The sequence below is a fragment of the Macaca thibetana genome, chromosome 9 (genome assembly GCF_024542745.1).
Source record: "Macaca thibetana thibetana isolate TM-01 chromosome 9, ASM2454274v1, whole genome shotgun sequence".
Taxonomy (NCBI): Eukaryota; Metazoa; Chordata; class Mammalia; order Primates; family Cercopithecidae; genus Macaca; species Macaca thibetana.
In genome coordinates, this window is record NC_065586.1 from 129,680,861 (window position 1) to 129,702,284 (window position 21,424).

Genomic DNA, 21,424 nt, shown 5'->3' on the forward strand with positions numbered 1-21,424 from the left:
GATCAACAAAGACAAGATATCTTTAAAATCGTCTTCCAAATTTACCCTAATGTAAAACAAATCCAATAAAACCCTACTGTAATTTTTAAGAACTTAAATGTGGAATAATTCCGAAGAATAATTTTTTCTTAGTTTTCTACAGCCAGAATATAAACCCTTTTAAAAAATAAAAACAGAGATTAACTTTCTCAGAATTGGTCGACTCTTTCTTTCCTTTTATTTTTCCTTCATGGAATTTTCCAGTTAATTTGAGAAAGTGGAATAGAATTCTGATGTTGAATTTTCCTTCTGGCCCCACTCATGTGGCACCACTCAAGTGGTGATTCAGATACTACTGAGGGCTACTCAGACAAACCTCCTCATCAGACATCAAGAGGCTGTTGCACCAGGAGGGCTGGTACCCTGTCTAGAGGGGGTTGGCATGTGGTTGATCTTGTATTACATTAAACCCTACTCCAAACAAATTCATGGCAATACGGCTGGAGTTCCCCTTTGTCCAACCAGTGCCAAAGGGCAGGACAGTCCCTCACCCCACGTTCTTAACTATGGGTTGGCAACATGTCCCTGGATGTGTTTACTCGCACACTGTCAGGTGCTAGCAACCAGGGTGTTGACATGGCCCAGCTCCGTCCTCACCAGGTCACTGACTGGAAACCCTGGGGGCCACCACTGCGGGAATCAGCCTTCGAAACGATGGCCAACAGCAGCTAATAATAAACTAATAACTTGGGCTAGACTAGAAAGAAGAGGGCGTTGGTTGGTGGGTCACCCTCCTGCTCGAAACACATTATAAAAAGCCCTGCGTTTCCACAGGATTGTCCTCCCAGGCTGGCAGCGGGACCCCAGCGGCACCATGTCTGCCCTCGGAGTCAGCGTGGCCCTGTTGGTGTGGGTGGCCATCCTCCTGCTGGTGTCCATCTGGAGGCAGGTGCACAGCAGCTGGAATCTGCCCCCAGGCCCTTTCCCACTTCCCATCATCGGGAACCTCTTCCAGTTGGAATTGAAGAATATTCCCAAGTCCTTCACCCGGGTAAGAGAAATAGTGTTGATTTGAGGGAGAATAACTCAGGAATTGGATCTGGTATATGTGTATTCAACTGCTTTACAGACAAATTGTGGTTGTTCAATACCAGCCTGTTGTGAGTTAACGGAATTGATAGCATCCTGGAGCGACACTCAAAATGTGTCGCTTGCGGTGCAGCTGGAGCCCGGAGCCCGCGTGCCAGGCCCTGGAGGCCCCCGCCGGTGCCTCGTCCTGGGGCTGATGATGGGGAGGCCGGCGAGGCCGGGCTGCTGCGAGGCCGGGATAACCGCGCTGGCGGCCAGATGCGCACCCGCTGGGCGTCAGCCTGTGTTTGCCAAAGCAGGAGATGAAACGTGAAGTGTTGGGCCAGCCCCTGTGACACCAATACCTGCCGCCTACGACTGTTGTGAACACTGAATGGGCCAACAAATCTAAACGTTAAATGAACTGATAAAGAACGCCCTCAGCATGGAGCAGGCGCGGGTGTTCGCGCTCTTGGGCGTGCGCTCTGCGGGGCGCCGGCTGGCGGCGGGCGGGGGGCGCCGGCTCAAGCTCGGGCTCCCGCGCCGGAACCGGGTCCAGAACCTCGACTCCAGAAGCGGGCAACTGGGCGGTTGGTGGGCGCGCCTTAGGGAAGGGAGTTGAGCCGGAGTCCGCGGAGTTGCCCGAATCCAGGCGGGTGGGGTGCGGGGCAGCTGGAGCCCCCCGCGCGCCCTGCAGAGGCAGCAGCGTCTTGTGGGGAGGGTCTCCCCCACCTCGGGCTGGACAAAGGCAGCCTTTCCCCACGTCCCTCTGGGTTCTCTAGAGCAACAGCAATACCCGCCTGGCAGGGGTGTGGCTTAGAGCCCCGCACCTCCCCGCCGGGCCGCGGGCCTGACTTCCAGCCTCGGGTCTCCGCAGCTGGCCCAGCGCTTCGGGCCGGTGTTCACGCACGCTGTACGTGGGCTCGCGGCGCGTGGTGGTTGTGCACGGCTACAAGGCGGTGAGGGAAGTGCTGCTGGACCACAAGGACGAGTTCTCGGGCAGAGGCGACATCCCCGCGTTCCACGCGCACAGGGACAGGGGTGAGTCCGCGTCCGTGGCACGGGGCGGGGGGCGCATACCACGCCCCGGGACAGTTACGGGCGCCAGCCACTTTGGCGATGACCAAATACTAAACTAACAGTAATGTTACAGTAACAGCATCCGAAGGATGATATCGGGATTCGGGCGATGGCCCCCGCGCGTTTCCTGCGGCGCGAGGCGCACTGAGTCGCCCAGGAGTCCGGCCTCTCAGCGACGGGGCGAGTTCACAGGGATGGGCGGGGCTGCTTCTGAGCAGGAGTCGCCTCCCGCACCCCCACCGCTCCGCCTCTGGGCCCGCAGGCTCCTCCTGGGAGCGCTTTCGCCTCGTGTTCAACCGCCTGGGCACAGGTGGCTTCGTCCACCGAGGTCCCCTCACCCACGCTGAGGCGTCGGAAGCTGCGGACACTGCGCGCCTCGGGGCTTTGCTCAGCTGCAGCTGGTGACCTCCAGAGAGGGAGACTCTGATGTCCCGCTGGGGGGATGTCCTGAGACCGGGAAGGGGGAAGAGACCCACTGAAATTCCATCTCCCAGCCTCACCTCTGCTGTCTCCTCCACATTTCCTGTCTCCAGAGCCCCGAGTTCAGCAAATCCAGAAAGCGGCCTGTTGTCTCTCTAGGGAGAGGAAGGTTGGGGTCTGGAGGTCTGGCTCGTCTTTATCTGAGCATTCTCCCAGCCTCCTGGCTTCAGACCCCAGCGAGGCGGGCTGCCGGCCGGCTCCCCTCTTCCTGCTTGCAGACCCGGCCTGCTGCTGCTTTCTCCTTCCTCCCTCCCTGCCCCTCGGTTTCAAAGTAGATTAGAAATAACACGTGTCCCACATGGAAGCCTCTAGTTCCTCCTGAGTCAACTTTGATGGCGAGGCTCCAGAAAAAACCTTTGGCATGCTGTGTGGGATTTTTACATGGTGAGCTCGCGCTCTTGCCCTATTTAGTTGTCCAGTCTACATTCCTGAACATTGTGAACATTGAATGGGCCAACAAATCTGAAAATTAAACGAACTGATAAAGAAGGCCGTCAGCACAGAGCAGGCGCTGGTGTTCGCGCTCCTGGCGTGCGCTCTGCGGGGCGCGGGATGGCGGAGGGCGGGGTCCGGCTCCAGCTCAGGCTCCTGGGCCAGAACCGCGTCCAGAACCTTGTCTCCGGAAGCGGACAACGGGCTGGTTGTATCACAATTAGTGGCATTTGGTTTTCCTTCTTTTACATTGTGGGTTTGTTTTCCTTCTCTGGGGTTGCCAAAAACAAAATTAACCATCTCAGACCTTGTCGTTAACACAGGAGGAGCATTACTGGAGGAGGCCCTGGGGTTCTGTGGTTGAGGAGCTCAGTTCTGGTTCCGGGGAGCCCTTATCTGCCACCCACGGGTCCAAGGCACAGTCTGAGGCAGCAGGGCGGGGAGCCGAACTCACATCAACACAGATCGGGCCCAAGGGGACTTTGCTGCCTCTGCCTGGGGGCTCTAAAGCTTCATTTTCACATGACGCACAGGGCTCAGACTGGCGGAAAAGTAGCAGAGCCCTGGGCATGGGCTGCACCTGGCCGTTGAGGGACAATGATGGAAATATTCCTCATTAGCACAAAACTGAGCACAGTCTGTGTGACAACGTGTCAAGGGAACTGCACACATCCTTTCAGAAAAAGTTCATAAAACGGAGAAAGCTTCGTTCCCAATCTAGATTTTTAACCTGTTGAATGCTGTCTAAATGGGTCATCTCGGGGTGCCCTCCACTCAACATGACCACGTCTGCCCCCTGCCCCACCTGTCTCCTCAGTCCTTCCTCCACACCTTTCAGGATGAGATGAAGCCCTCAGTCCAGCTGCACCCCTGCCCCACCCACCTTATCTCATGTGGCCCCGCTCCTCTCAGGCCGGACAGCCTTGCTTCTGGAGCACGTGAGCACAGCTTTGCCAGGCACTTTCTGAGTGCCCTGCAGGCGCCTCCTAGGAGTGGTCAGTGGTCAATCAGCTAATGAAGCTGCGTAGGACATGACCCTTGTTTACTGCAGAATGCCCAGAGCTGGCAGAATGTCTTATATGCGGGAGGTACCCAAAATGTATTTATCCAGGAAGTGATGATGGATAAGAGGAAGACAGAGAGCGAGGGAGAGAGGGGGAAGGGGCCCCTGAGGTGTAAATGAGCTGTGGCTGGGAGTGTGCAGGGAAACAGGGATAATTTCAAGATTCCTATCTGGAAGAAAATAAAAAGGTTTGTAGTTAGTTGAGATAAGGGTGGGAATAAGTGAATACTTATTCCCTTATATAGAAAGGGAAAGAGGTGGGAGGTGTTCTTGGAGCAGCCATATGTGGTTTTATGTAGCATGGGGAAGACTCAGCAGAAAGGAAAAAGAAAGAAGGCAAATTGACAACATGAAGAAGAGCACCCAGGAGAGGCTACATGTGGTGAAGGAACCACAGTGCAGACTGAGGGCCCCAGAAAGGCTCCTCCCCACCCAAAACCTGACCAGTGGCCGGTGCTGGCAGCTCCCAGGCTGGGACGTCCCTCTGTCTCTCTGTCCCTCTGTCCCCTCTGTCACTTGTTTACACCCCTGCAAACCCTGCTGTGCTCTCCCAGGCCCTCTCTAGCCCGCTTCTCCCCAGAATGGGTACTTGGAATAACCCTCTCCTGTCCCCTCTGCCTTAGGAATTATTTTCAATAACGGACCTACCTGGAAGGACATCCGGCGGTTTTCCCTGACCACCCTCCGGAACTATGGGATGGGGAAACAGGGCAACGAGAGCCGGATCCAGAGGGAGGCCCACTTCCTGCTGGAAGCGCTCAGGAAGACCCAAGGTGCGTATCTGCTGCAGGGCCCAGTCCTCATGCAGACCAGGGGAGCAGGGAGCCCTGGCTGGGACTCCTAGACTGCATCTGAACCACAGGGACCTACGGACAAGGAAGGGTCACGTGAGTCCACAGATACTGTGTTTTAGAACTCTAGTTTCCAGCTACACAGTTCAGGGAGCAAGGGTGGCCATTAAACATGTGACTTGTATCCTAGATACTGTTGAAAAGCAAAGGAAACTCAAACAGGTTCAGACATTCACTATCTTTTGTAAATCGCCAGTTATCAGGGCACCTTCTCACAGGCCTTGGTGAACCTCAGCGGGTGACTGAGCCGGTGGAGGAGTCTCCTTGTGCCCATCTTCTGATTGCTCCGACTGCCTGTTTTCTAGGCCAGCCTTTCGATCCCACCTTCCTCATCGGCTGTGCGCCCTGCAACGTCATAGCCGACATCCTCTTCCGCAAGCATTTTGACTACAATGATGAGAAGTTTCTGAGGCTGATGTATTTGTTTAATGAGAACTTCCAGCTGCTCAGCACTCCCTGGCTCCAGGTGAAGCCACTTTCCTCTTTCATCAATCATCAACTGTATAGTTTACATTAGAAAAAGAAGGAAAATTCAGGTTATATGTGATAGACAGGCCTGCAAAAGCCAAAGAACATAGCTTCAAGGGGTGTTTGATTAGCCCAAATATTACTCCCAGAGTCATCTCTGGGGCCCTACGCACCCCCTTTCCTAACGTCAGGATGAGTAATGACCTGTGTGTGCACATATTTGCCGTGCAGTGTGCACTGCTGAGGAGAATGGTGCCCAAGAAGGACACTGTTGACCCAAAATATTCCAAATAAACAATGATTACAGCCACAAATTCAGGTTTAGAGAATGTGTTGTTGTTCTAACAGAATTATGTTGCATCCAGAAGAAAATAGTAAAATATTTTTTTCCCTCTCTAGCTTTACAATAATTTCCCCAGCTTACTACACTACTTGCCTGGAAGCCATAGAAAAGTCATGAAAAATGTGGCTGAAATAAAGGAGTATGTGTCTGAAAGGGTGAAGGAGCACCTTCAATCTCTGGACCCCAACTGCCCCCGGGATCTCACAGACTGCCTGCTTGTGGAAATGGAGAAGGTAGGCTCGGCCCTCCCATGATGTGGGCTCTCCGGGGTGGGCAGAGAGTGCACGATTTCAGATTTACAGTGTGACCTGCACTCGCTGGTGTCCAGGCCTTCCAGCGCAGCACGCTCCTAGTTTCACACACACACTCTTGGCTTCAGCATGACCACTGGACGCAAGTCAGCCTGCCTGGCTGCCAAGCTGGCCTGGGGCTTTGGGGTGGTGTGGGTGGGCCCCTTAGCCCTCTCCAGGTCCCGCTGCTCAACCCTTTCTAGTCCACAGACTTTGAGAATTGCATTTTGTCTGAGGAGAAGCCCTCAGCCTTCCTTGTGGGCATGTACTCCCCAAGTGCACAGGTGCAAGACTTCCAGCCCTCCCCAGCTTCATCCACCTGCAGCCGCTCAGGACCCTGATCCCCTGCCTCCTTCCCAGCTTGGAGAAGCTTCTTGTGTCCTTGTCTTGTCCTTTCCTGTGGCTTGTGGCTCAAGAACAACATGTGGAGCCCACCCTGATTTCCTGGGACTGTCTGAGCATCTCCTCCACCAGTTTGGCCCCTCATGGCAGCAGACACTAGCCCTGTAGCAGGAGGGGTCAGCAGGAGCCGTTTAGCTCCTGCCTGAGCTATGACCAAGGTCAGGGGGATGTCGCCTCTCCCAGGGTGGCCCTCATGCTGTTGAGGGAGACAGAGCCCTGTCCTGCCCTCAGCAGGTCTCCAGGGAGCCTCAGTTTCCATGGCTGTGCGGGGGAGACGACCCTGTCTGTCACAGCTCCAAGTCACAGTTCCGCTGGGAGAGCCTCTTGGACACTGTCTCCTGTGTCCCTGTGGAGCTGGGAGGTGGCTGGTTCTGTGCTGAAAGGAGACAAGCAGCCCCTTCTCCTGTCTGTCTCTGGCATCACAGGAAAAGCACAGTGCAGAGCGCTTGTACACAATGGACGGTATCACCGTGACTGTGGCCGACCTGTTCTTTGCGGGGACAGAGACCACCAGCACCACTCTGAGATATGGGCTCCTGATTCTCATGAAATACCCTGAGATCGAAGGTAGGCAAGTGACTGGAGGGACACTGTGCGTGCGGATGCATCCCCCTGGATGGCCAGCCTTGCGCATTTTAGGCTGCAGCTTTCTGTTTGAAGCTGCTTGTTAGCCCTCACGGCGATGTGGTGAGATGGCTGGATGCACTGCTTTGAGGGGAGATGTTACTGTCTGTGCTGGACACCTGGTACTCTTGTACACTAGTTGGTCCATACCCCACGAAGAAGCCCCTGGTTGCAGGAAACATCCCAACACCAGAGTGGAGAGGGAGGTGGCAGGGTCTGCATTCTGCTCCATAAATAACCTGTTTATGACAGAGAAGATAATGTCCCAGTTCCCCCGAGTAAGACCTGGTCTTCTAGGCAGAGCAGGTGGGGAGGTTGGAGCTGGAGGGGAGGGTCCTTGCTGGGGCGTCTTCCTCAAATGCAGATGTGAGGAGGGAAGTCCAGGAAGAAGCAGCTACAGCTGCCCTGGACCCTCGTCATTCCTTCCCCAGGTCTCCTCCCAGCGGCACCTGGGGCAGTTGGGACTCGGTGCCTGGAGGAGGTGTGAGGGGTGTGGGCCTAGGTGGGCAGAGGGTCGTGCCCTGAGAAGCACCCATCTGGGCCAAGTAGAGGTGATGTGAGGGCACCCGCATGCAAACAGGCCAGTCAGGGCTGGCTCCAAGTAAAGGGCAGGAAAGGGAGCTGCAGCCTGGCTGGAGACTGCCCGGGGGCCCAGAGCCCCTGCCTCTCGCTGGGCTGGACACAGGGCTGGGCAGCCTCTGCCCGAGGCAGTTCACAGCCAGAGTGGTGTGTGCCGCCCTCCTCAGAAAGCTGCTGCTAATGGTCACTTGTGGTCTTAAGGCTCGTCAGTTCCTGAAAGCAGGAATTACAGGCTATGAAGTTATTTCCCCCAAGAAAGTCGACATGTGACGGACCCAGGGTCAGACCCTGGCTTTTCTTGTTATTTTCCTCTTCCTCCTCTTCTTCTTCTTTTTCCTCTTCTTCGGTTCTTACTCTGTTGCCCAGGCTGTGCAGTGATGCAGTCATGGCTCACTGTAGCTTCTACCTCTTGGGCTCAATTGATCCTCCCACCTCAGCCTCCCAAGTAACTGGGCCACAGGTGTGCACCACCACACCCAGCTGATTAAAATGTAAAAGAAAAATAATTTTGCCTGGGCAAGGTGGCTCATGCCTGTAATCCTGGCACTTTGGGAGGCAAAGGCAGGTAATCATGAGGTCAGGAGTTCGAGACCAGCCTGGCCAACGTGGTGAAACCCTGTCTCTCCTAAAATACAAAAAAGTAGCCGGGTGTGGTTGCATGCGCCTGTAGTCCCTGCTAATTGGGAGGCTGAGGCAGGAGAATCACTTGAACCCCGGTTTCACTGAGTCGAGATCACGCCACTGCACTCCAGCCTGGTGACAGAGCAAGACTCTGTCTCCAAAATAAAAATTTTTGTTTGTAGAGACAGGGTGTCACTACGTTTCGCAGGCTGGTCTTGAACTCCTGGGCTCAAGTGACCCTCCTGCCTTGGCCTCCCAAAGTGCTGGGGTTACAGGTGTGGCCACCATGCCCCATCCCTGGCCTTTGCTTTTTCAATCACATGGAAATGTGAAGGGTCAAGGAGCCAAAACTTTAGGGAAGGAATCATTGCATGGATCTGCAGCGATTATAAGAGAACTTTTGACTACTCTGCACTAGGGGAACCATGGACTCAAAAAATGTTTTAAATTATTATTTATGAGGAGGTTCCAATGTAGACAAAAGGAAAATAAATATGATTGACATGCATATATCCATTGCCAAATTTAACATTTATTAACATTTTGCGATACTTACGTCAGAACTCTTCAAAAGAAAACGTGCTACAGAGCCAGTCAAAGTCCACCTCCTCACATCTCCCCACCTCTCTCCCCAGAGATGGCTCCAGAATTGCTGTGTGGCTTTGCACCTTTAACAGTTATTAGTTATCAGCACAATATTCATATTATTGCTGTATGTGTTTAATATTTCACCTGGGTACTGTACATAACATTTTGCAGCTTGTTTTTTTTTTCACTCAACATATGATGACATTCCATGGGAAACTCCAAATACGGGAAGGCTAGGCAACTTGCCCAAGGCAGCTGTGACCTCTGTCAGAAAGACAGAGACTGTCCAACTTCGAGAAGTAGACCCTGCATGTCTGATTCTGTTCTGTAAATTCCCTTCATACTCAGAAGCATGCAGTAAACAAACCTGGAGTAATTATCAACGCAAAGATTACCCTCCCAGAAGAAATTTCCAAAACACTTTCATTATCTTCTACTCATTACATGAAGAGAACTGAATAAGCCATCATCAACTAAGATAATGGATGCCAAAACATCCTGTAAATAACCTCATAGAGCTTAGCTCTCACTAAGTTTTTGGAGAATTTTCCAGTAATGCAAAGGACCCAGGGAAACTTAAGCACTGCTTAGGATGCTCCATAAACATCTTCTGGCTGGGTAGGGGAGTGGATGGATGCGGGTGGACAGACAGACAGATGGATGGATGGATGGATGGATGGATGGATGGATGGATGGTTGGATGGATAGGTGGGTGGATGGATGGATGGGTCAATGGATGGGTGGATGGGTGGATGGTTGGATGGATAGATGGGTGGATGGGTGGGTGTTTGGATGGATGGATGGGTGGTTGGATAGATGGGTGGGTGGGTGGGTGGATGAATGGATGGGAGGGTGGATAAATGGGTGGATGGGTGGATGGGAGGGTGAATGGGTGGGTGAGTGTATGGGAGGGTGGATGGATGGGTGGTTGGATGGATGGGTGGGTGGGTGAATGGGAGGGTAGATGGCTGGCTGGCTGGGTGAGTGGGTGGATGGTTGGGTGGGTGCATGGTTGGTGGATGGATAGAGGGTGGATGGATGGATGGAGGGGTGGATAGATGGAGGGGTGAATGGATGTGTAGGTGGGCAGATGGTAAAAGGGTGATTGAATAGATGGGTGGATGATGGGTGGATGTCCAACTGGCCATGAACCAATCCCTTAAATTTGTCCCATTCATATCCTGGCAGAGAAGCTCCATGAAGAAATTGACAGGGTGATTGGGCCAAGCCGAATTCCCGCCATCAAGGATAGGCAAGAGATGCCCTATATGGATGCTGTGGTGCATGAGATTCAGCGGTTCATCACCCTAGTGCCCTCCAACCTACCCCATGAAGCAACCCGAGACACCATTTTCAGAGGATACATCATCCCCAAGGTCCAGCGTGAGCCTGGAGCACACAGCATGAACGCCATCCTATCAGCTAATCGCCTTCATGCCAGGGAGCAGGATGGGGGCCCCAAGACCCTTCCCTTTGGCAGGGGTCACCGAATGGAGAGGCTGCCCCCCAACTCGCACCCTGTGGGGTGCTGCTTCCCCAGGAGTGCTCAGATTGGCCTGGTGACCAGAGAGGTGGAGGAAATCTGGAAAATGCCTCAGCAGTTAATGTCTGGGACTGTAGTGAATTCTAATGCCAGGAACAATCACAACCAGTTCTGGGGTTAATCCTGTGAGATTAGGGCTTTCATCTTCATTTAGACCTGACCCCTGACTGCTTTCTATCTAATCCTTCACTAAGCAACTCCCTCAGCTGGAAATATACTATCCTCTATAGCATAATATTCAAAACAGCATTCGTCACTGGGGGTTTCTAGGTGAAAGCCCACATTTTGTTAACATGACTCACTGAGACAAGTCTTTGTTTCTTACAGGGCACGGTCATAGTGCCAACTCTGGACTCTGTTTTGTATGACAACCAAGAATTTCCTGATCCAGAAAAGTTTAAGCCAGAACACTTCCTGGATGAAAGTGGGAAGTTCAAGTACAGTGACTATTTCAAGCCATTTTCCGCAGGTGAGAACGATCAGAGGCAGCACCTTCCCTAGAGGAGCAGCCCACACTCCTCATGTCCACTCCACGTGTGCTCTGCCCTCGTCCCAGGCACCCACTGACACCCCAAACCTCACTGTGTGTCCTGTTTCTATTGACAACATGACCCACATGTACTCTTCCCTGTTCAGCAGGGAACATCTTTCAGCAGCAATCCTGGGAATGAAGTGTTGTAGGTGGATTTTTTCCCCAAAGACTAGATATTTTACATCATTCATTGCTAAATTCTGTTCCTATTTTAACAAGACTTAGTGAAAAGCTCTCAAAGCCATATTATCCAATTCTCCCTAATTGTAAACCAGAGCTACTAAACAAAACCTAAGCTTTGGTTACCTAGAATCATCACAGGAAGCATCAAAGCCTTCCTGGGATGTGACTCAGTGACTCTCTTTGAGGCACTTGTCCTCCTTCCCAGGGCCTCATCTTAGGGATTGTTGTGGGAAGATCACACAACAACTCCATACTTTTCACACCCAATGCTGGAGCCCCAGCTTCTAACAGGGCCCTACTTCCCTCCTGTAGGCATCACTGGTGAGCACTGGGGGTGGCTTCTTTACTGGGCAGACACTGTCTTCCCAACTTAACACCGGTTTTTGTAGTTGAGCTCTGGATAATTGAGGTTGATGAAGGCTGGTCCCTGAATTAGTCAGTGTCGCTGGTATTCTTCCACTCAAGTACATTTTGTGCTGCTTTTAATAGACAGAGAGGGGTGAGTCCTGCCTTGTGATGGCCATTTGCCCACAGCCTCCTCCCCGCTTCCCCTAGTCTCACTGTTGACAGCGTCGTGTCTCTGAAACTCCCTCAGTGTCTCATCAATACCATTGTTACTTCTAGGAAAACGAGTGTGTGCTGGAGAAGGCTTGGCTCGCATGGAGTTGTTTCTATTGTTGTCTGCCATTTTGCAGCATTTTAATTTGAAGCCTCTCGTTGACCCAAAGGATATCGACATCAGTCCTGTAAATATTGGGTTTGGGTGTATCCCACCACGTTTCAAACTCTGTGTCATTCCCCGTTCATGAGTGTGAGGATGTTGCCCTGATCCCTCCGATTTCAAACAAGTTTTCAAATGGTTTTAGGTCTGGCTTCCTCAAACCGATTCCTTTCTTTTCATATGAATATTTGAAAATAAATATTTTCCCAGAATATAAATAAATCATCACATGATTATTTTAACTACACGTGAAGTCATGGAATATCTTAATTGTTAAAGTGATTCTCACAGAGAGAGGTTTTTTTTTCCTTTGAGAGTTTCGCTCTTGTTGACCAGGATGAAGTACAGTGGTGCGATCTTGGCTCACCGCAACCTCTGCGTCCTGGGTTCAAGTGATTCTGCTGCCTCAGCCTCCCGAATAGCTGGGATTACAGGCACCCACCACCATGCCAGCTGATTTTTTGTATTTTTAGTAGAGACAGGGTTTCACCATGTTGGTCAGGCTGGTCTTGAACCCCTGACCTCAGGTGATCTACCTACCTCAGTCTCCCGAAGTGCTGGGATTACAGGTGTGAGCCACTGTGCCCAGCCAGAGAAAGGTTTTAAATATATGTTTACTTTAATATTAAGTTGTAACATAACTTTCATATTATTGAAAAGCTCTTCAATCTAGGATCACATCACTTCAGTTTCAGAAACATATTGAGGTGGGGAATTTGTATTAGGTTTCTCTAAAGGGACAGAAACAATAAGATAGATGTATATACGAAGGGGAGTTTATTAGGAGAATTGACTCACACGATCACAAGGTGAAGTCCCACAATAGGCTGTCTGCAAGTTGAGGAGCAGAGAAGCCAGTTCGAGTCCCAAAACCCCAACAGTAATCCTTTCCTAACGTCAGGATGCATATTGACCTGTGTGTGACATTTGCCGCGCAGAGCGTGCACTGCTGAGGAGAATGGTGCCCAAGAAGGACACTGTTGACCCAAAATATTCCAAATAAACCATGATTACAGCCACAAATTCAGGTTTGGAGAAAGTTGTTGGACAATTCACTTTATAGGATAAGTTAATAAATAAGATTTTTCAAACCCAATTGCACTATCATCCTCACGATTCTGGAAAGGTTGAACGGACAAATGGTATCTTGAAGCTAAAATTAGTTAAACTAACAGAGTCAAGTGGTTTATTTTGGTCAAAAGTTTTTACCACTAGCCTTAATGGTAATTAGATTAACTTCTATGGGAAAACACAAACTAACCCCTTATGAAATAATTACTGTAGCATCTATTCCTTTGATAATACAACATTGTGTATCCCCTGTACTTGTTAGCTCTGATGTGACTCAATAATGCAAGGCCTTGATGCATTTTGCAAATGTACACGTCCACCACTTGAAGTAGGCTTTCTATGAACCACCAATTGATAATGTTCAGATCTTCCATCACCTGGAACCTAAAGATTGGGTCTTTTGGAGATGACACTAGAGAAAAACTGCCCTTGAGTCTCACTGAAAAAACCATACCAGGGTCTTCTTACTACTCAACACTGCAGTAAAGCTTCAGTGTCTTGAGCCTTGGGTTCATGTCTCTGGACTAAAGAGAGCTCCCTTGGTTTCTTGGACTTATCAACCTATAGGTGACTTAAAATTGAGAATATCCAAGGGAAATCTTTCTTAGAAACAGATGGCATCATGAAGTAGACAGCTTTCCCAAGATGGTGCACCAAGACTTCATTTGACTCTTTTTCATTGACTAAGATTTTTGTTTTGCATTAATGTAAAGATGTTCAAGCTTCCTCTTTTGTTAGAAACTTTCACTACTCAAACCAAACATCCTTTAAGGTCTACTGTGCAGAGTATAGCCACTCTCACTAACTGAAACAATTGCTGACTATGTCAACTAGATATATGGGAAGAATCCAAAGTAATATTAGAACCTCATCCCATACACATTTGGGTGAGCAATTCAGGAAGCTGACTTTATCAAAAGGTTTGGTATCCTTCCCTTGGCAGATTGGTTGATTTTTTTTTCAGTGTATAAATATTATCATTCTATATTTGTTTCTTGATTGTAAAAACATTTGGAGAGCACTGATTATTATAATCAGAGCTAGGAAGATTATCAAATAATGTTCCTGCTGTTATTGTTTTTTATTCTTTATTTTTTAAATTTTTTCTTCTCCTTAGGTTCTTGGGGAACAGGTAGTTTTTTAAGTAAGTTCTTTAGTGGTTTTCTTGCTCCATAGCCTGTAATCTTGGGAGGCCGAGGCGGGGGACAAGGTCAGGAGTCGAGACCACAGTACCCCGTACAAAAATTCTGTCCCAGCTACTCGGGAGGCTGAGGCAGGAGAATGGCGGGAAGTAAGCTTTCGAGATTGCCACTGCACTCCAGCCTGGGCAACAGCGTGAGATTCAAAAAAAAAAAAAAAAAAAAAACTTGCTCATGCATGTTTATAGCAGCACATTCACAACTGCAAAAATTTGTGGAACCAACCCAAATGCCCATGATTGAACGAGTGGATAAAGAAACTGTAGTATATATATATGATGGACTACTACTCAGCCATAAAAAATAATGAGTTAATGGCATTCACAGCAACCTGGATGGGATTGGAGACTATTATTCTAAATGAAGTAACTCAGGAATGGAAAATCAAACATTGTATGTTCTCACTCATGAGTAGGAGCTAAGCTATGAGAATGCAAAGGCATAAGAATGGACTTTGGGGACATACCATGGACTTTGGGAACTCACAGGAAAGGGTGGGAAGGGGGTGAGGGATAAAAGACTGCAACTTTTATCTTGAGTTCAGCGTATACTGCTCAGGAGATGGGTGTACCAAAAATCTCACAAATCACCACTAAAGATTGGTTGATATTTATGATCAACTAGTTTGACATTGGGAAGAAGCGACAGAACCAAAGGGATAGACTATAATTACTACTGGTTTTCTTTCTCTCTCCTCTCCTCTCCTCTCCTTTCCTCTTTCTTTGACGGAGTCTTGCTCTGTCACCAAGCTGGAGTGCAGTGGCGAGATCTCGGCTCACTGCAACCTCCACTTCCCAGATTCAAGCGATTCTCCTGCCTCAGCCTCTCGAGCAGCTGGGACTACAGGCAAGTGCCACCATGTCCAGCTAATTTTTGTATTTTTAGTAGAGACAGGGTTTCACCATGTTGGCCAGGATGGTCTTCATCTCTTGACCTCTTGATCCGTCCACCTTAGCCTCCCAAAGTGTTGGGATTACAGGTGTGAGCCACCACGCCTGGCCTACTACTGGTTTTCTTAAAGTATTCTTTTGCTCTTAATGAAACTGCAAAAGATTTTCATTTTTAATTCTGAAATCTGTGTCTTCTTGAAACATCTCAGATTAATATCCCAGGAGTTCAACCTTTGTGGTACCTTACTGAATTCCATTTTGCAGGTCATACTTATTGCCTTCTGTTCTTTATCCCTTTGAAAAGGTATGTTTTTTCCCTTGACTATGATGATAACTGTCTCCTTCCATCATTTTGTCAACTCCTGTAACTTTTTCTCTGGTTATAATTCTGCTGTTATGACCTGACACTGAAATGTTTATTTTCAAGGTCTAGAAAAAGCATGTTTTCCTACAGTATAACTTGATTTTGTACTCTTGGCTTTTCTTGGTATGTCTGAATTGTTCAATGTAATCAGGAAACTTACCATGCTGTTATTAAGAGCCATGTATTCCCCAATCAAGGAACTAGTTTTCTTGTTTACATTCCTCTACAATATGGTGTACACTCATCACAATGGACACACTCTTCCTGTGTCTGGTTAAAGTACCCTTTTCATCAGGTTTGACTTCCAGTTTATCTAAATGGGCCTTTAACATTTGTATTTCTAGCAGGAACCTTAAAACTTTCAGTCTGTACTTACCTATTACCCAGTTTCAAAGCCATTTCCACATGTTTAGATATTGTCACAGCAGGACCACATTCCTGGTAACACAATTTGTCTTAGTCTACTTGAGACGCTATAACAAACTATCATAGACTGGATGGCTTTAACAACAGAAATGTACTTCTCACAGTTCTGGAATCTGAAAAGTCCAAGATCAGGAGCTGGCTGATTTGGTTCCTAGTGAGGGCTCTCTTCCTCGTTTGCAGATGGTTGCATTCCTATCATGTCCTAAGATTGCACTTCCTTGGTTCATGAATGTGGGTAAGGTCGGGAGAGGTGGGAAAGGGAAGATTTTCCTGCTTTTATAAGGCCACTGATATCATGAGGGTCCCACCCTTGTGACTTAGTCTAATCCCAATCACCTTCCAAAGACCATACCTGGAAATATTACCACACTAGGGGTTAGGGCGTCAACATATGCATTTGAGGAGCGACATAAATATTCAGTCCTTAACACAAAGGGGGTGGTTGTGGTGGCCACGGTCAAATACTCAGGACAGGAATTCATGGTGGAAAGCTGCAGTAGGGAAATAGGAGAGGCACTGGGATGTGGGCTATCCTCTTCTCAAGGACAATTGCCTCCTTGTGAATGCAATAATCTTCATTAAATGTTAAAAAAGGGATGGGTAGTAGTAACCTCTACCAGGTTTCCTTTTAGGTCTGGGAGTGTGGGGTGTAGGTTGTGGCAGAGAGCCAAGCCAGGATCATGACACAGTTGTGTAATTTGAAGGTGTCTTACTTAGTCTGTTTAGTGTTGCTATAAAGGAATACCTGAGGCTGGGCAATTTATAAAAACAAAAAAGTTTATTTGGCTCATGGTTCTTTAGGCTATACAAGAAGCATGGCACTAGCATCTGTTTCTCATGAGGGCTTCAGGCTGCTTCCACATATAGTGGAAGATGAAGGGGGATCTGCTGTGTGCAGAGATCACATGGCAAGAGAGGAAGCAACAGAAGGGGAGGGAGGTGCCAGGTTTTGTTTTCTTTTAACAAGAAGTTCTTATGAGAACTAATGAGTGAGAACTCACCCATCCCAAGGGAGGACATTAATCTATTCATGAGGGATCTGTCCCCATGGTCCAAACACCTCTCATTAAGTTCCATCTCCAACACTGGGAATGAAATTTCAACATGAGATTTGAAGAGGTCAAACAAACCAAAGTACAACAGAAGAGAATACTGGGCCTGGGAGTCTGACTGGCAAATATACTTTAAGTCAAGGAGCTATGTGCGTGCACAGGTGGCAAAGGCAATGTTGACATCTGCAATACTGTCATAATGAACCAAGGTGCAGTAACCCAACTGGGAAAGTTAGAGCCCCAATTAAGGGTGGGGCAAGCAAACAGTTTTTTACATTGCAGCATTTTGCCCCCAAATGGGTGATGTTCTATTGCAAATAGGTTTTAAATCATATGGCCTGATTTGGGTGTGTGTTGTTAATAGACTGTGAGGTTGTCTGTCAATTAAAACACTGGCCTGTGGGCAGGCCCTGTGGCTCAGTTGTTGGTTTGTTTGGTCACAGGCAAGCCAGGAAAGTCTTCAGGTTGTAGGCTTGTAGTAGCCAAAATTGATGGCTTGTTGTTCTTAGCATTTACGCTGTTGGTTTAAACAATGGCTTACTTGGAAGGTTTTGGCCTCTGGATTGCAAACCAATGAAAGCACCCAGACCAATATAGTAAGGAGATCAATAGTACACAGAACAGTGTGCAGCTGCATTTGACTGGCTTTTGTTGTTTATTATTGAATTTCCTCCAGAATGTACTACTGCCAAGAAGGGGTTGTCTGGTTTTTTCATTATTGGATATAGTATTGATTTTATTATCTCCAAATTTTTATTTACTAAGTGGAGCGTTCTACCTCCCTTTTTGGTACTGCATACTGCTTGTGGGAATGACCCTGTAGAACTAATTTTAAACTTCTTGAAGGGAATCAGAGGGAGATCTTGGATTATTTACCTTCTTATAGCTGAAATATTCAGAAAGTGGGGGAGGGGCCAAGATGGCCAATTAGAAGCAGCTCTAGCCTGTGGCTCTGACCTAGAAGAACAAACACTGTGAGTGAATCCTGCACCTTCAGCTGAGGTATCCAGGTTCTCACTGGGACTGACTAGGTGATTGGCGTGATCCATAGAGAGTGAGAAAAAGCAGGGCAGAGTGACAGCCCACCCAGAGGCCACACAGGGTAAGGGAAACTCCCACTCACAGCCAAGGGAGGTGGCGAGTGATTGTGCTACTGCATCAGGGAAACCACGTTTTTTTCCATGGATCTGTGCAACCCACAGATCAGGAGATCTCCTCATGAGCCCATGTCACCAGGGTGGATCCCAAGCACAGAACTGTGCAGGCTCTTGGTGGCTGCTTGGGTTGCAGCCAGCAGTAGCACACTGCAGACTGCCTAAGGTGACTGAGTTTCCAGGGGGAGGAATGGCTGCCATCATTGTGGCTCCATGTGGCCATTTTACCCTGCTTGTGCCAGGGAGACTGGGTGGTTTGGACTGGGAGGAATTCCCCACAGTGCAGCACAGAGGCTGTGGCAGATTGTGGCCAGACTGCTTCTTTAGGTGGGACCCAGGTCCATCTCTCCTCACTGGGTGGGGCCTCCCTGTGGGAATTTCAGCAACTCCAGCCAGAGGTTTGCAGATGGAACTCTGATCTCCCTGGGATGGAGCCCTGTGGGGAAGGGCAACCATGGTCTCCAGTTCAGCAGACTCATCTTTCCTGCCTGCTGGCTCTGAAGAGTCCAGGCAGCATGGACATGGGGGATTCCAACCAGTGCAACGCACCACTCTGTCAAGGGACAGCCAGAGTGCTTCATTAAGCAGGTCCCTGATCCCATGCTGACTGACTGGGTGAGATCTCACAATAAGGTTTGCCAGACATCTCATACAGGAGAGTTCCAGCTGGCATCAGGCTTTTGCCCCTCTGGGAAGGAGCTCTCAGAGGAAGGAGCAGGCAGCCATCTTTCCTGTTCTGCAGCCTCCACTGATGATAGCTTCAGGTGAAGCAGGGACCCCAGCAGATAGGGTCTGGAGTGGACCCCCAGCAAACTGCAGCAACCCTATGGAAGAGGGGCCTGACTGTTAAAAGAAAAACAAACAGAAAGCAACAACAACAACAGCAACAAAAAGGACCCCACAAAAACCCAATCCAAAGGTCAATAGCATCAAAAATCGAAGGTAGGTAAACCCAAGAAAATGAGAAAGAAATCAATGCGAAAAAGTTGAAAATTCAAAAAACCAGAGTGTCTCTTCTCCTCCAAATGATCACCGCACCTCTCCAGCAACGGCACAGAACTGGGCTGACGCTGAGACGGATAAACTGACAGAATTAGGCTTCAGAAGGTGGATAATAACCAATTTTGCTGAGCTAAAGAAGTATGTTCTAATCCAATGCAAAGTTTTCTCAGTGGAAACCCTACAAGCCAGAAGAGATTGGGGGCCAATATTCAACATTCTTAAAGAATTTCCAACCCAGAATTTCATATCTGGTCAAACTAAGTTTTATAAGTGAAGGAGAAATAAAATCCTTTTTAGACAACAAATGCTGAGGGAATTCATCACCACCAGGCCTGCCTTGCAAGAACTCCTGAAGGAAGCATTGAATATGGAATGGAAAAACTGTTACCAGTCACTACAAAAACACACTTAAGTACACAGACTAATGACACTATGAAGCAACTACATTAACAAGTCTGCAAAATAACCAGCCAGCATCATGACAGGAACAAATTCACACATATCAATATTAACCTTAAATGTAAATGGGCTAAATGCCCCATTTAAAAGACCCAGAATGCTAAGCTGGATAAAGAGTCAAGACCCATTGGTGTGCTGTATTCAAGAGACCCATCTCATGTGCAAAGACACACATAGGCTCAAAATAAAGTAAGAGAGGAAAATTTACCAAGCAAATGGAAAGTGAAAGAAAGCAGGGGTTGCCATCCTAGTTTCTGACAAAACAGACTTTAAATCAACAAATTCAAAAAAGACAAGGAGGGCATTACATAATGATAAAGGAATCAATTCAACAGGAAGAGCTAACTATCCTAAATATATAGGTACCCAATACAGGAGCACCCAGGTTCATAAAGCAAGCTCTTAGAAACCTACAAAGAGACTCAGACTTACACACAATAATAGTGAGAGACTTGAACACTCCACTGTCAACATTAGACAGATAATTGAGGCAGAAAATTAACAAAGATATTCAGGACTTGAACTCAGCTCTGGATCAAGTGGACCTGACAGATATCTGTGGAACTCTCCACCTCCAAACAACAGAATATACATTCTTCTCAGCACCACGTGGCACTTATTCTAAAATTGATCACACAATTGGAAGTAAAACACTCTTCAGCAAATGCAAAACAGCTGAAATCATAACAAACAGTCTCTCAGATCACAGCATAAACTAGAAGTCGAGATTAAGAAACTCACTCAAAACCACACAACTACATGGAAATTGAACAACCTGCCTCACATGACTCCTGGGTAAATAATGAAATTAAGGGAGAAATCAAGAAGTTCTTTGAAACTAATGAGCACAAAGAGACAATGTACCAGAATCTCTGGGATGCAGCTAAAGCAGTGTTAAGAGGAGAATTTATATCACTAAATGACCACATTGAAAAGCCAGAAAGATCTCAAATTGACATCCTAACATCACAACTGAAAGAACTGGAGAACCAACAGAAAATGGATGAATTCCTGGACACATACACCCTTCCAATACTGAAACAGGAAGAAGCTGAATCCCTGAATATATCAGTAATGAGCTCTGAAATTAAGGCAGTAATAGCATACCAACCTAAAAAAAAAAAAAAAAAAAAAAAAAAAAAAGGCCAGGACCACACGAATTTACAGCTGATTTCTAACAGAGGTACAAAGAGGAACTGATACCATTTCTTCTGAAGCTATTCCAAACAATTGAAAAGGAGGGGCTCCTCCCTAACTCATTCTATGAGGCCAGCATCATCCTGATACCAAAACCTGGCAGAGATACAACAAAAAATGAATACTTCAGGCCAATATTCCTGATGAACATCGATGCAAAACTCCTCAATAGAATAATGGCAAACTGAATCCAGCAGCGTGTCATAAAGCTTATCCACCACAATTCAGTTGGCTTCATCCTAGAGATGCAGGGCTGGTTCAATATATGTAAATCAATAAACACAATTCATCATAAAACAGAACTAAAGACAATAACCACATTATTATCTCAATAGATGCAGAAAAGTCCTTCCATAACATTCAACATCCCTTCATGTTAAAAACTCCCAAAAACCTAGGTATTGAAGGGACACACCTCAAAATAATAAGAGCCATTTATAACAAACCCACAGCCAATATCATACTGAATGGGCAAAAGCTGGAAGCATTCCCCTTAAAAACCAGCATAAGACAAGGATGCACTCTCTCACCACTCCTATTCAATATAGTATTGGAATTTATAGCCAGGGCAATCAGGTAAGAGAAAAAAAGAAAGTGTATTTAAATAGCAAGAGAGAAAGTAAAATTGTCTTTGTTTTCAGATGACACAATCCTGTATCTGAAAAACCCCATGGTCTCAGCCCAAAATCTTCTTAAGCTGATAAGCAACTTCAGTAAAGTCTCAGGATACAAAAATCAATGTGCAAAAATCGCAAGCATTCCT

At 47.8% G+C, this 21,424-nt stretch overlaps 3 protein-coding genes across 3 annotated transcripts in view; 2 read left to right on the top strand and 1 right to left on the bottom strand.

The window, feature by feature from the left end:
- Positions 1-21,424, bottom strand: part of FUOM (fucose mutarotase) — a 243,837-nt gene that overhangs the window by 202,043 nt on the left and 20,370 nt on the right. The gene's annotated exons all lie outside the window — the stretch shown is intronic.
- Positions 1-21,424, top strand: part of LOC126963295 (cytochrome P450 2E1-like) — a 114,617-nt gene that overhangs the window by 1,014 nt on the left and 92,179 nt on the right. The window lies entirely within an intron of this gene.
- On the top strand, positions 839-12,094 carry LOC126963293 (cytochrome P450 2E1). Its single transcript, XM_050805511.1, is given in 10 exon segments — positions 839-1,030; positions 1,925-1,951; positions 1,953-2,088; positions 4,726-4,875; positions 5,259-5,419; positions 5,821-5,997; positions 6,882-7,023; positions 10,057-10,244; positions 10,739-10,880; positions 11,751-12,094. Coding segments are annotated over 10 exon segments (1,485 nt in total). The 5' UTR covers positions 839-853; the 3' UTR covers positions 11,936-12,094.